Source organism: Suillus clintonianus, assembly GCF_016758775.1.
Source record: "Suillus clintonianus strain FC179 chromosome Unknown DEU56scaffold_22, whole genome shotgun sequence".
NCBI classification, from domain to species: Eukaryota; Fungi; Basidiomycota; class Agaricomycetes; order Boletales; family Suillaceae; genus Suillus; species Suillus clintonianus.
Window position 1 is genome coordinate 402996 of NW_024539246.1, and position 11698 is coordinate 414693.

The 11698-nt window shown below is 47.2% G+C and overlaps 5 protein-coding genes across 5 annotated transcripts; 2 read left to right on the forward strand and 3 right to left on the reverse strand.

Moving 5' to 3' along the window:
- Nucleotides 1-266: 266 nt before the first annotated feature.
- On the forward strand, nt 267-2311 carry DEU56DRAFT_256484 (aspartic peptidase domain-containing protein). The gene is made up of 7 exons (XM_041345323.1): nt 267-316; nt 370-736; nt 806-984; nt 1047-1076; nt 1136-1299; nt 1352-1814; nt 1865-2311. The coding sequence occupies exons 2-7, from the start codon at nt 558-560 to the stop codon at nt 2167-2169; spliced, it is 1320 nt and encodes a 439-aa protein (XP_041210387.1). The 5' UTR covers nt 267-316; nt 370-557; the 3' UTR covers nt 2170-2311.
- A 146-nt stretch (nt 2312-2457) lies between these two features.
- On the reverse strand, nt 2458-5584 carry DEU56DRAFT_854893 (cytochrome P450). Its single transcript, XM_041355239.1, has 15 exons — nt 5165-5584; nt 4906-5114; nt 4752-4848; nt 4563-4699; nt 4378-4503; nt 4083-4320; nt 3905-4030; nt 3749-3851; nt 3609-3695; nt 3519-3553; nt 3416-3462; nt 3246-3368; nt 3166-3195; nt 2849-3110; nt 2458-2785 (listed from the first exon to the last, which is right to left on the reverse strand). Exons 1-14 carry the CDS (start codon nt 5168-5170, stop codon nt 2918-2920), a joined length of 1557 nt encoding a protein of 518 aa, XP_041210388.1. The 5' UTR covers nt 5171-5584; the 3' UTR covers nt 2458-2785; nt 2849-2917.
- An 841-nt stretch (nt 5585-6425) lies between these two features.
- Nucleotides 6426-7820, reverse strand: DEU56DRAFT_793353 (HCNGP-like protein-domain-containing protein). The gene is made up of 6 exons (XM_041352755.1): nt 7789-7820; nt 7649-7740; nt 7538-7577; nt 7181-7482; nt 6923-7133; nt 6426-6765 (listed from the first exon to the last, which is right to left on the reverse strand). Exons 1-6 carry the CDS (start codon nt 7793-7795, stop codon nt 6599-6601), a joined length of 819 nt encoding a protein of 272 aa, XP_041210389.1. The 5' UTR covers nt 7796-7820; the 3' UTR covers nt 6426-6598.
- A 34-nt stretch (nt 7821-7854) lies between these two features.
- On the forward strand, nt 7855-9425 carry DEU56DRAFT_793359 (peptidase C13 family-domain-containing protein). The gene is made up of 7 exons (XM_041352756.1): nt 7855-8105; nt 8159-8181; nt 8235-8440; nt 8487-8661; nt 8710-8827; nt 8877-8987; nt 9041-9425. Exons 1-7 carry the CDS (start codon nt 7908-7910, stop codon nt 9401-9403), a joined length of 1194 nt encoding a protein of 397 aa, XP_041210390.1. The 5' UTR covers nt 7855-7907; the 3' UTR covers nt 9404-9425.
- A 414-nt stretch (nt 9426-9839) lies between these two features.
- Nucleotides 9840-11166, reverse strand: DEU56DRAFT_793366 (NAD(P)-binding protein). Its single transcript, XM_041352757.1, has 6 exons — nt 11110-11166; nt 10748-10967; nt 10437-10692; nt 10155-10382; nt 10036-10105; nt 9840-9983 (listed from the first exon to the last, which is right to left on the reverse strand). The coding sequence occupies exons 2-6, from the start codon at nt 10777-10779 to the stop codon at nt 9853-9855; spliced, it is 717 nt and encodes a 238-aa protein (XP_041210391.1). The 5' UTR covers nt 10780-10967; nt 11110-11166; the 3' UTR covers nt 9840-9852.
- Nucleotides 11167-11698: the final 532 nt, after the last annotated feature.

The following is an 11698-nucleotide window of genomic DNA, read 5'->3' on the forward strand; positions in this document are numbered from 1 at the left end:
GTTCCCGGTTCTGCATTCTCCGGATTGATCTTTTCTGGAGGATACTGTCTTGTGGAGACTAGTATCGTATATTAGTGATCATCACTGACGACTACTTTTCGAGCTCATCGAACAGATCAGCAGCCAGCGCAGTTCGAACGTTCAACGCACTGGATCATCAGCGACCATGGGTCTTCAGTCACTGATTCTGTCGTACGTGACTTCAAGGAAATATGATCCCCTTTCTGTATACTGCTACATTCAGTGTAGTACAGTCACCGTCATCCTACGCAGGAAACCCGTGTAGCTGCTCGTCAATAGCCAAACCCACGTAATGGTGAAAAGAACTCCTTGGTTTATACGTCATGGATGGCGCTGATAGATTCCAAGCACTCACAATCATAACAATTGGAACCCGACACTCGTTACATACCTCCGCATTTGCTGCACGAGTGACCCGAGTAGAAGTGTTCCAAGGATAAACCGAATATGTAATGAACAACGTATACCCAACTGGAAGAATCCTAGTGCTTTTTTGTTACTGACTACGCGGATCGTCCTTACCATCATAGCGCAAGATGCAGCTCTCATCCACATTTGCCTCTCTGCTGGCTCTTGTCTCTATTTCTTGGGCATCATCCACGCCTCATGGCCATGGTGAACGTGTTGTTCGGTTCCCTCTTACCCGCAAGAGCGCTGACGTTGCTGGGCATGTTGATCTGAGTACTCTTGAGGCACAGTTCATTCGTTTTTCAAAGTAAGCTCAGAATGATTCCTTCACAACGCTAAATCACTGTATTGATTGCTTGCGATCCCTATCTTCCAGCAAGTATCGTCAGACGTTTTCTGCATTCGAAGCTAATACTGGTTCTGCCCATCCTTTGAGCGGGAAGATGATGTCTTCTATAAGCAAGCGTGGCGACGGTGTTGTTCCGCTCATCAATGAGGGATCCGACCTGTGGTATGGCGAAATTGAGGTGGGCACACCGAAACAGAAATTTAACGGTCAGAAGATCCTACTGTCAGCATACCTTGGAACTAACATCCTTTGCTAATTATGTCTGTAGTATCCATCGACACTGGAAGCACGGACCTTTGTAAGCACATACACTTTACAAGAAGCTTGTTTTGATCTGAGGCTTGTCTTTTTTGTTAGTCCTTCCGTCCGTTTCCTGCATTGATTGCGGAGGGCACGTGATGTATAATGCTGCCCAGTCTTCTACGGCCAAGGACAAAGGGCAGTTCACTGTGCTCTCGTATGGTCAAGGTGATGTGATGGGAGAAGAATACAGCGACGACGTATTTCTTGGCGGCTACGAGGTGGCACAATCACCTTTTTCTTACGCCGCACGGACTGATTTTCGTTGTTTAGGCCTCCAACCAAACATTCCTTGCTGCCACCGTTTACTCTCCCGATTTCTCATACCCGAACTTCTTGCCTGACGGTCTTGCCGGTTTTGCTTTCGAGAACATATCTGCTCTTGGGGCAAAGTCGATTTTTGAGACAACAAGTGACAGTGGCGTGCTCCCATCAAGCGTGTTCGGTGTCAAACTTTCCTCTACATCTGGGGAGAGCGAGCTCTGTATTGGAGCGGCAGATACCAATCTCTATATCAAAGACACTTTGACCTATACGGACGTCACCGTGAAAGGGTACTGGCAAGTGAATCTAGAGGCAGTTTCGCGAGATGGCACTACGGTTGCCAGTAACAACGCATCTATTATCGACACCGGGACCACGTTTATCGTCACCAATGACAATTCAGCAGAGGCATACTATAAAGATATTCCAGGCTCAAGCAACAGCACACAGGGGGACATAACATATTATACCAGTTCGCCTGACCCTTTGCAATTCACGATTTGCGACTGACTCATTCCGTAGTTCCGTGTGACACGATCGGGTCATACACTCCCACATTCACATTTGGTGGGCGCAGCTTCAGTGTTTCGGAGGAAACATTCAATGCTGGCCCGGCGAGCGAAGGTTCAAGCGACTGCTTGGGAGGTATTGCTGGGACGTCTATTGTTGGTGAGTACTTCATATCATGCTCAATGTGTGTAAGTCAAGTCCCTTTTTTTAATATCTCCGTTTTAGACTTTTGGGTTGTCGGAGACGTTTTCCTGCAGAATGTTTACACAGTATTTGATAAGGAAAATCTTCAGGTGGGCTTTGCTGAACTGGCATAATCTTCAGTGTCTTCTTCGTCCTCTTGGTTTAGTTGTGGATTTACCACAAGGACTCTCCATGAACATCATCTTTGTGCGGTATAATCGTACCAATATTGAATGTATACCACAACTTGGATTTGCTCTGGAATGACTGTCGAACACACGTTTATATCAGTGCCCCTTGGGGGCAGTCAACTTTGATGTATCGGAGATTGGTGCGTGAAAAATCGTGTGGACATTGTCAATATGTATTGAATTCTTTATGAATGCCGATGGACCCTATGCAGTGGCCAAAGATTTTAAACTCGTTCAAAAGACAATTATTTAAGAGGCAGCATATACTCATTGTTGATTCTTCCCACGCTTCTTCAACAGACGAACACATTTTCAAATAATCTCAGATTTTGCAACTCTGGCCCAACGATAGTATGTACATATATACTTCCAAGCATGTAAAAGCACGTTATTTGCTGGCTAAACGAGCACGGTGCTCCGGCTTTCTATACTTTGAGAACTGGATGATTGAATATCGACCAAGGTCCCAAACCACCATCATTTCACCTCGCAGCTACATCATGATCAAAGAAACCTTTACTCCGCTTGCATTTGTAGGTAGTCTAAAGTCTACACATGCCTGAATGTTTTTTTTTGACGCGAATTGAGCGCAACGTTGAAGTGGATTACTGATAGTACTTACATAGTAGAAACATACTTTCAGGCTGTCAGCAACGAATTCACGTACAGGAGTTTTCCCATGTAAAGCTTCTCATGAGTCCTCAGGATAGTTCTGCAGCATGCGCCTGATCTCCGGTTCCGGGATCCTCTTCTTAAACTCAAGACTGCATGGCTCTACCAGCGGCATTACCGCGTTCACATATCCCAGGTCATTCAGCGGCTTCGTATCATCCAGCGCGACGTTGAAGGCCCAAAATATAAGGGCTGAGTTGATGAACATGGATCTTTACCAATCAAATATAAGCACGGAAGATTATGGGCATAGAACCGTCCCCTTACCTGTTCGCAACGTGTAGGCCGGGACATGCACTGGAAGGAAGGCCAGTCAAAGAGAGTATAGCCTAAAAGGCGCTGCGTACCGCCGACCAAACCCGTAGAGAAAGAATGTGAGAGTGTCTTTCATGTGACCTTCGTCGTCAATCCAGCGCTGAGGCTTGAATGCGTAAGGGTCAGGGTAGACTTTTGGGTCTCGAAAGATGGACCTGACAATGGTCGTTAGATCCTTCATAACTTGAAGGATAATGCCTACCAATGACTGCCGAATACTGTAGTCCCAGCGGGAATGCAATAATTTTCCTGAAGGTGTATGTCAAACTATCCTTCGCGTAACAGATTTTCCAGAGTGCACTTGCCCAAATCACATCTTTAGTTGTTCGGTGAGGAAATCCTACAGAGTGAACCATGTAAACTTCGGGTACATGGCCGACAACGACGGTACCCACCCATAGGAGCTAACGGTCTCCATCTCATAGACTCGACGATGAAAGCACGCAAACGAGGGAGGGATTCTTCGTCGGCGAAGGTCGGCGCTAAAGCGGAGACGTCATTGAATCGATAGAACTGCAATAGGAAATCGGTGTACCTCGATGCCCGCCGATTACTGCATCAATCTCGGCCTGGACCTTAGCTAGCTCCTCAGGGAAACATGCGGCTGCCATTAGCACTGTGCATATTGCTGTAGAGGTCTGAGCACTGATATCAGCCACATACCGTCGGAAACAACGATAAGACATCTTACCGTATCGTATCCAGCTGCAAAAAAGGAGCCCGAAAGAAAAGCCATTTCCGTCTCTGCCATGCCGTAGAGCTGCTCATTTTCTAGCAAATGTCTCCCGAAAGAGGGACCGGGGTCCACATTGCTTTCCTATGGAACGATTAAAATACCATGCGAACACTGGCAGATCAGAGACGCGTACCATTTGTTGTTTCACGCTATGTAGCTGAGCAGTGAAGAGTTTCCGGTTGCTTTCATACTGCTGTCGTAATTCTTTCCCATACCAAGGAAGGTATCTGAGCCACGGGAATGAGTCCACCAGGTAAATGCCAGGGCGTGCGATTGCAAAAAGTGTTTCGAGAAACTTGTGACCTCCTGCGATTTCGTCATCAGCCGCATTCCTCCCAAATGCAATTTTCGTAATCGTCGTTGCAGCAAATCTTCAAAATCACTGTAAGTAATGTACTCTTATAACCCGAATCTAGAAAAGCGCCTACTCTTTTACATGCTCCTGGAAGCCGTGTGGATCTTTAAGAAGGCCCAGAACCGTGTTCTTCGCGTATGACATCTGCAGGGGTTGATACGCCTCAGCTGCCTTGGGCTGGAGATGGCTATGAAGTGCTCTGCACCACATAGTAAGATAGTGCAATTTGCGCTTTCATAGTATCGCTTGGCAACGAACCTACGCATTCGACGTAACCTGTCCCCAGCGCGGACAAAGCCGATAACCAGCCCGTTGCTCCACATTTCTCCAGCGGCAACTGTGTGAGGACGATCAGCTAGCGAGGCGCCCTGCTTCTCCATAATATCTATCGCTGCCTGCAACAGCATGTTGAGCCTGAATATGACGAATCAGCGTAGATGGGCTTACTTGGTGACGGCCGATAATAACAATTTTCTCAGTTCCTCTGCGAATGGTGATTAGAGGACCGTACTCTTCGATCCATTTCTCTACATCCAGAAATGGGCTTATAAACGATAAGATTAACGCTCAGAATGATTCAAATGAAACCAAAAAGAATTACTTGGGAGGAGGAAGAGCGTGCCCCCGAAGTTTCCAAGTGGGAGGGGAAGGTGGAAGGGGGAGGGTACTCTTTGATCCATAAAGGTAAGCCCGAGCAATTATTCCTACCACTGCAAGACAACCCGCAGCACTGAGGACGAGCTCCGTGTTGTCAGAAATGTGCAGATCAGGGAGTTGTAACATTATTGATGAGATGATGATGGGAGGCTCCTTACAGAAAGCGCATCAAAGTTGTGCATGATTTTTATAGTGCTGCGTACCATCATTGCTACCGTAAATATGGCCCAGTCACCCTGTATCTGTGATTTGTGTCAGTGCGACAGTTCGCCAACACATACTAGAAGTGGCAGGCGGGTCTGAACCTGTCCTTCATGAAAAAGGAAAAAAGGTTCGTAACAAGATTTCCGCAAGATCGAAAACGTGACTCTTGTTCGATAGAGACATCTATGCCGATTACATAAAGATGCGAATGGATGGAACTTTTTCGTCTTCGCAGAGTTCGCATCAGGGGGAAGAACCGATGGCGAAGGGTTACAACCTGGCCATCGCAGTGGATATCCGCATCTGACAAACATGCGCTCATGAGAGCTCGAAGGAGTACCCGCCCAGGAGGGAATGCACATGCGGACGATGGCACAATAGGGACGTGTACTCACGCATCGATCTGATCACCGAACGACAGCACTAGTACTGTCTCAGGCTGCCTAACTTGTGCACGGCCAGCACCAATAACTGCTGGCAGGCTTGCACTTTTCTGCCGGGAAAAGGTGCAAGTGTTCGAATCCATATAATTGCGCTGGCATTTGTTATTTTCTCGGCCTTCGATATGAACTTGTTCACTTGAATTCTTGCCCCGCCGATTGCAAAGTGGTGAGCTGAGCCAAGCGAGTGCACTGCGAGCCAGTTCGCTGGTCAGCCATCGAATTGGGTACAAGGAAGTACAAAAAATCCGAACAGTGAGTGTCTAGTTAGACTGTGGTCAGCTTCGAGACAATGTAATTAACGAGGGTCCAGGTCTGAGATACTTTACGAGTCACCCTGATTATCCGCCTATCACTGATTTCAGCCTCGAGTTGTCCACCTAGCTATTCGCAAGTGAATAAGTAGCACTTGAAGCTTGGTGTCTTAAGCAAATTACGCGTATATGACAGCCGATAAGTATGTGCATTACTTATAGGGTTGGAGCTTGCTGGAGCCGAACTATTCGAGCCGCATACGAGGGTATCCAGGAACTGGTTCTCACTGCGCGGGCAACTCGAAAAGATATAAGATAAGGACTGTGAGAACAAAGTCAAATGTTGGAGGTGAGGAGACTTTGCAGCAACTTTGCAAGCTTGTACTAGTCACGCCCTTCCTTCTGAATTAGGATACACGGCGAGATGCACGTGACACATGTGCCGTGTCACGGTGTCACCTCAGTCCGTGGGACGTGCTTGGAGTAAACAACAGCATACGCTGTTGATAAGCCAACCCCGAGCCACATATAATTGACAGCATACTGGACTCCAAATAGAACTGATCGGTCTTTGCGCAACCGTGCAGTTGCAGCGTATTTAAAGTTGGTCATCAGTGACACATGTAAAGATAAACCAATTGGCGGAGAACCAATGTTACACTCAGGGAACTTGTTGAAGGACGAAAGAGTAACATATAGAGATGCGTGGTATTATACACGATTCATGAGGATATCGAGCCTAGCGCAGACGAGAGTAGGGATGGAATCTGCTACTGTGTCGTGGAGCCAATTTGTCATGAGTAGGATGATGGGATGGTGGTAACTTTGCAGAAGCCGTGAAATTTATCTGCGTTCGCTTTGACTGAGAGGACGCAGTTTGCTCTGAGCGAGCTTTTTGCAGCGCGGCTTTGAGGCAGAGACACAGGCGCCCAAATACATCGCCGAGGACCACAAGAAAAAAAATTGACCAGGTAACAAGTTGTAGAACAAACAGGCCAAGTGCGAAGAGGTGCCAAAGGCGAGGGCATGAACGACTGTTATGAGAGTAAATGAGAGTACGTACCGATGCTGTCCGCAAACCATTCAGGTCGCATGTCATCTGGATCCCACATATCCTTTGGAAAATTCGTCGTGCGCTCATCAACATCCACAAATTCTACCAGCTTGGCATATAGATGGGGATTGCGGAAGGATCGATTGGACATAAGGGAATCGTTAAAATGCTTTGGATGATCAGGATCTCGCTTTAAAGCGTGAAACTGTGCGAGTTTGGTCTGAAGAACGATCAGAAAGGTCCCCGCAAGTGAGAGCACATTCGCACCTGAATTGCCGGGTCATAGGGAGATGAAGACGCTGGCGGAATACCCCAGTCTATGAGACCTGGAATTGACGGTGGTCTCAATAGTTTTCTAAGGTGAGAGATTTCATCAACCTCCTCCGGGGATCCAATTTCAGCTTGTTCCGTGTTCGGGAACGCATCAGGCATGGATGCTGGACTGGGGGTCTGAAGGCTTTCTGTACTGCCTATTATTTCATCTGATACATGGGCGCGAGGGTGACCTCTCTGCTGCGCAGGCCGACGAATGATTACTTGAGACTTGGGTAGCAGGCGGGCTGAGCTGGCTGGGTTCCTATCCTCAACATGTGACATATATGCAGCGTGTTATGCAGTACATACCATCTGATGATGAGTTTAATACACTCTTCAGCGCCTTATCCTATCTCATGAAGAATGACAGCCAACAAAGAGGGAAACGATTGCACGAGGCTGCGATGAAGAATCTCTTACATTATTCAGATATATTCCCATACTGGTTTTCGAGGATGACGCGATCTTCTCCTCCGAGTCGCTTTGCGAGTCATCTCCATAAGCGTGAAGACCTATGAAAAAATGAGCATAACAACGTCGTTCAGGAGATTTGCGCTCACCGTTCATGAGAGTCAAGGAACAAAAGGCGGATAGCAGTGTTTTTAAACTCCGCACCACATATTCCTCCGCCGAATTGCCGTTAATATGTCTTCACTCAGCACTGTCAGTTGCGTTCTCCATGCGTTTACAGCTGCTTCCCAAAGCCTGCCTGCTGTTGTTAGCATGTTTCATGACATGCGCGGTTGGAACATTTGGCTCTAGTGTATCTGCTGACGAGCGCGCAGCTGATTTCTTCGGCAGACATGATTCGGGGTCAGAACACACCAACAATTGGGCAGTCCTGGTTTGCGCATCTCGGTACTGGTTCAACTACAGGGTGAGCACGATCCTACTAATATAAACGGCCTTTTCTGAGACTTTATGCTATAGCATATGGCAAATGCCCTTGGAATGTAACGCACCTCATCCCCGGAGTTAGTTGCTCACCACCTGATACGCCTGTCAGGTATCGTACCGTCAAGCGTCTTGGCATTCCAGACTCCAACATCATCCTCATGTTGGCAGATGACGTAGCGTGCAACGCAAGGAACAAATTTGCTGGCAGTGTCTATGCAGAAGCTGGCCGGCACTTGGATTTGTATGGCGAGAACATTGAGGTTGATTATCGTGGATATGAAGTTACTGTGGAGAACTTTATACGTCTATTGACAGGTATGAATAGCCCAGTGTTAATTGGAGGCCATCTGAGGTGTTGTAGGTCGGGTGGATCCCTCTATGCCACGGTCGAAAAGACTTCTGACAGACGACCGCTCAAACATCTTTGTCTACATGACTGGCCATGGAGGAAACGAGTTCCTCAAGTTCCAAGACCAAGAGGAAATAAGCGCATTTGATATTGCTGACGCATTCGAGCAAATGTGGCAGAAGAAAAGGTAAGATTTCGCGTCCCGTTGTTGCTTTCGAAGCTCATGATGGACCAGATACAACGAAATTTTATTCATGATTGATACCTGCCAAGCAAATACCATGTACTCTCAGTTTTATTCTCCCAACATCCTTGCCACTGGGTCATCCCAGATTGAAGAAAACTCTTACTCCGTGAGAATTTTACGCTTCATTGTGTTACGAAATGCTCATCGTAGTCCAGTATGAAAATGACAATGACATTGGTGTCTCCGTCATTGATAGCTATACACATTACGTCCTCAAATTCATGGAAGGAATAAATAAGACAAGCCAGACATCTATGCAGGATTTGGTATTCCGCTTTATTATTAGTCTGATGCACACATTTATTCTTCCTTGTGGCAGTTCAATTCCTATGACCCGGTGAAAATTTACTCTCATCCCGGCATCCGCTCTGATCTTTTCCGCCGTCCCTTGGACAAGACGCTTATTACCGATTTCTTCGGAGGCGTCGCACAAGCTGAAGTCTTTCCATTGCAGGAAGTTGTGGGCTCAAGTAACCATCATGAGAAGGATCCTGCGCTTCCACCTACCTCCCGAGAGCCAGACGCCCTGTCTGTACCGGTGGTATTGTCGACGACTGTTACTTCCCTCCCGACACTGGCGGGTGAGACGAATGTATGGGATAGCGGGTGGAAAGGAGTCAGAAAATGGACTTCTGTCTTTATCGTAGGATGTCTTGTATCGTGGGTTTCTTTTGTGCGGTAATGCTATATCTATTGTCCCAGTCTGCCCTGAGCCAGGGCTGCACCGTCCCGCTTCACATAGCCCCCTTCATGCCCGATGCCAGTCTTTTGTTTATTGATCATCTATTTCTGGAAGACAAACAACGCCTGGAGTTGTTTAATCTGCATCACTTCCACAGCTTGGTAGGTCCGTACTATACGTTGTGGGGTGTCAGATGGGGACTCGATATAATTTGCTGAGGTGTCCATTAATTAAAAGGTAAGGGATGGAGCATCGATGGAGACTCCGCGTTAATGTTGGTTGGCTCACGTTACATGAATGTTATGTATATGTCCCTGCACTTCTGGGTCATCACCCATGTCAAAGTTTTCGACAGATTTAAAGCCCTGCTGTTAGACTCGGATAACTTCGACTGACGTGGAGCACAAGTGTAGCTTACGTGGTGAGACACACACGAGACGTATATGCTATTACCATGGAACTATTTGTCCTGTGTAGTCTATGAATCGCCCTGCATCCTTGGCTGTGACATTTCTCACAACCTGGATGATGCCTGTCACGCTTTCATGCACCTCTAATAACGCATTACTCCCTCCCATATCTGCAGACCACGAGATGACACTCGGGAACGGAAAGTAATTTTCGGGGCTCACCTGTCTTGACCCAGCCAGGATCGAGAAGGAATGGGGTCAGGTCCGGGCGCTCTTTTGCAAGCTTGTAAGTCTACACAGATGTGAGTGACCCAGTGTAAATCATTGAGGATCATACACACCAACATATTCAGCCCATATTTACTAATGGAATATGATGTGTGTTCCCTTCCCCAGTCCGTGCTTATACTTGCCAATGCAGACGACACATTCGCAATTACTTTTCTGTCGCCCTGCTCGATCAGGGGAATGAATGTCCTTGTGACAAGGGCAGGACCTGCTACATTGACGATAACTGTCGATATCAGATCATTTGTATTGAGCGTCGTCGTCCTATCATCCTGTGGGGCCTATTGACAATTGATAGGATATCAAAAAGACGTCGTTTATTATGCACGACTCACCACACCAGCATTGTTGATCAAATAGTCAAGCCCTCTTCCCTGCAAGATCCCTGCAACTTCGTCTTTTGCACTGATGATGGAAGCTTCGTCTGTGACATCCATCCGAACGACATATAGCTTCCCATTTATTGAATTACAATCGCCCAATGCAAGCAGTGAGGTCGCAGATTGCGGGTCTCGGCAAGTAGCGAAAAGAACGACGTGAGGTGAGATCAAGAGCTGTTTGACTAACTCGAGGCCAATGCCTCGTGAGGCACTACACACCACGACGTAAGCTTAGATTTTATGCACACAGATGTACGACACCTTACCCAGTTATAAGCCACGTAGATGACATTGACATTATGGGTGGGTATGTACTCGGTCAACCCTTCCAACTTAGCGTAGAAGCCTAGAAGGATTTTATAGTCCGCAAGTGGATACCTCCTCCCAGAAGCAGCCAATGTTTGGCAAATGGTCCCAGCTGCCGTGGCAGGATCTTCTACGGTGCCTGTAGAGTGACAGAACTCCGAGTCGATATTCAATGGTAACCTAATCGAACTCGAGAATAAGTGGTCAATCTGAGATGTAGTAGGCTCCTGGAGCGCCTGCGCGTAAAATGATTTTTGGGTATAATCAAGGCCGGTAATTGATAGGCAATTAACACGTCGAGTGGCAATTGAGTGGTACGTACTTTGTAGCTCGCTAGGACACGTCCAATGTTACACTTGGCACTCACTGGCAGCTTGATCTGATCAACAACATTGTTGAATTTCTAAGTTATATCAGTTCTGGTAAGCCACGGACAATATAGATTGCCACGTCTGTAGCCAGGAGAAGAAGAGTCGTTGACAACTCCAAGCCGGTTATTGGGTTACCACTTGCATTGATTTATCCTTCTCGTTGCTCCGATTGGCACGAACTGTGCAGTGTCGCACAACACGGGATAAATAGTTTCGTACAGCACGGAAAAACTACTGTCCAGGTGCTGAAGAAAACTGGGCCATTCCCTCAGCAAGCTGGTTCGCAAACTTCGAAGCCGACATCGGACGAGAGTTGCTTAGGTTGCCCCTGGTTGCTAGACCTGAGGATGGATTATTCACAACAGACGATGACGTCGATGGGTGGGCTTGGGCTGCCATGGCTGTCTGGGAGTCAAAATACGCATAAAACACTTCTCCTGTGAATTTCCCACGAAGTTTGAGGTTGGCCAATTTTTTGAGCGATGTTGTGTACCCTTTTGGGGGTCTAAAAGGGGTCCAAAGGTACTCTTTGCATGTCAG

Coding starts and splice junctions, on each gene's coding strand:
- DEU56DRAFT_793366 (XM_041352757.1), bottom strand. CDS start 10,779: ATGTCAATGTCATCTACGTGGCTTATAACTGG. Junction 10,693..10,747: donor TCTACGTGGCTTATAACTGG/GTAAGGTGTCGT, acceptor CGTGGTGTGTAG/TGCCTCACGAGGCATTGGCC. Junction 9,984..10,035: donor TCCTGGCTGGGTCAAGACAG/GTGAGCCCCGAA, acceptor CGTGGTCTGCAG/ATATGGGAGGGAGTAATGCG.
- DEU56DRAFT_854893 (XM_041355239.1), bottom strand. Junction 4,700..4,751: donor TTATTATCGGCCGTCACCAA/GTAAGCCCATCT, acceptor ATGCTGTTGCAG/GCAGCGATAGATATTATGGA. Junction 3,111..3,165: donor GGCCTACACGTTGCGAACAG/GTAAGGGGACGG, acceptor TGATTGGTAAAG/ATCCATGTTCATCAACTCAG.
- DEU56DRAFT_793359 (XM_041352756.1), top strand. CDS start 7,908: ATGCGTTTACAGCTGCTTCCCAAAGCCTGCCTGCTGTTGTTAGCATGT. Junction 8,106..8,158: donor GGTACTGGTTCAACTACAGG/GTGAGCACGATC, acceptor TTTATGCTATAG/CATATGGCAAATGCCCTTGG. Junction 8,441..8,486: donor CTTTATACGTCTATTGACAG/GTATGAATAGCC, acceptor GAGGTGTTGTAG/GTCGGGTGGATCCCTCTATG.
- DEU56DRAFT_256484 (XM_041345323.1), top strand. CDS start 558: ATGCAGCTCTCATCCACATTTGCCTCTCTGCTGGCTCTTGTCTCTATT. Junction 737..805: donor CAGTTCATTCGTTTTTCAAA/GTAAGCTCAGAA, acceptor CCTATCTTCCAG/CAAGTATCGTCAGACGTTTT. Junction 985..1,046: donor ACCGAAACAGAAATTTAACG/GTCAGAAGATCC, acceptor TTATGTCTGTAG/TATCCATCGACACTGGAAGC.
- DEU56DRAFT_793353 (XM_041352755.1), bottom strand. Junction 7,578..7,648: donor TGGGAATATATCTGAATAAT/GTAAGAGATTCT, acceptor TTCATGAGATAG/GATAAGGCGCTGAAGAGTGT. Junction 7,134..7,180: donor CCTATGACCCGGCAATTCAG/GTGCGAATGTGC, acceptor ATCGTTCTTCAG/ACCAAACTCGCACAGTTTCA.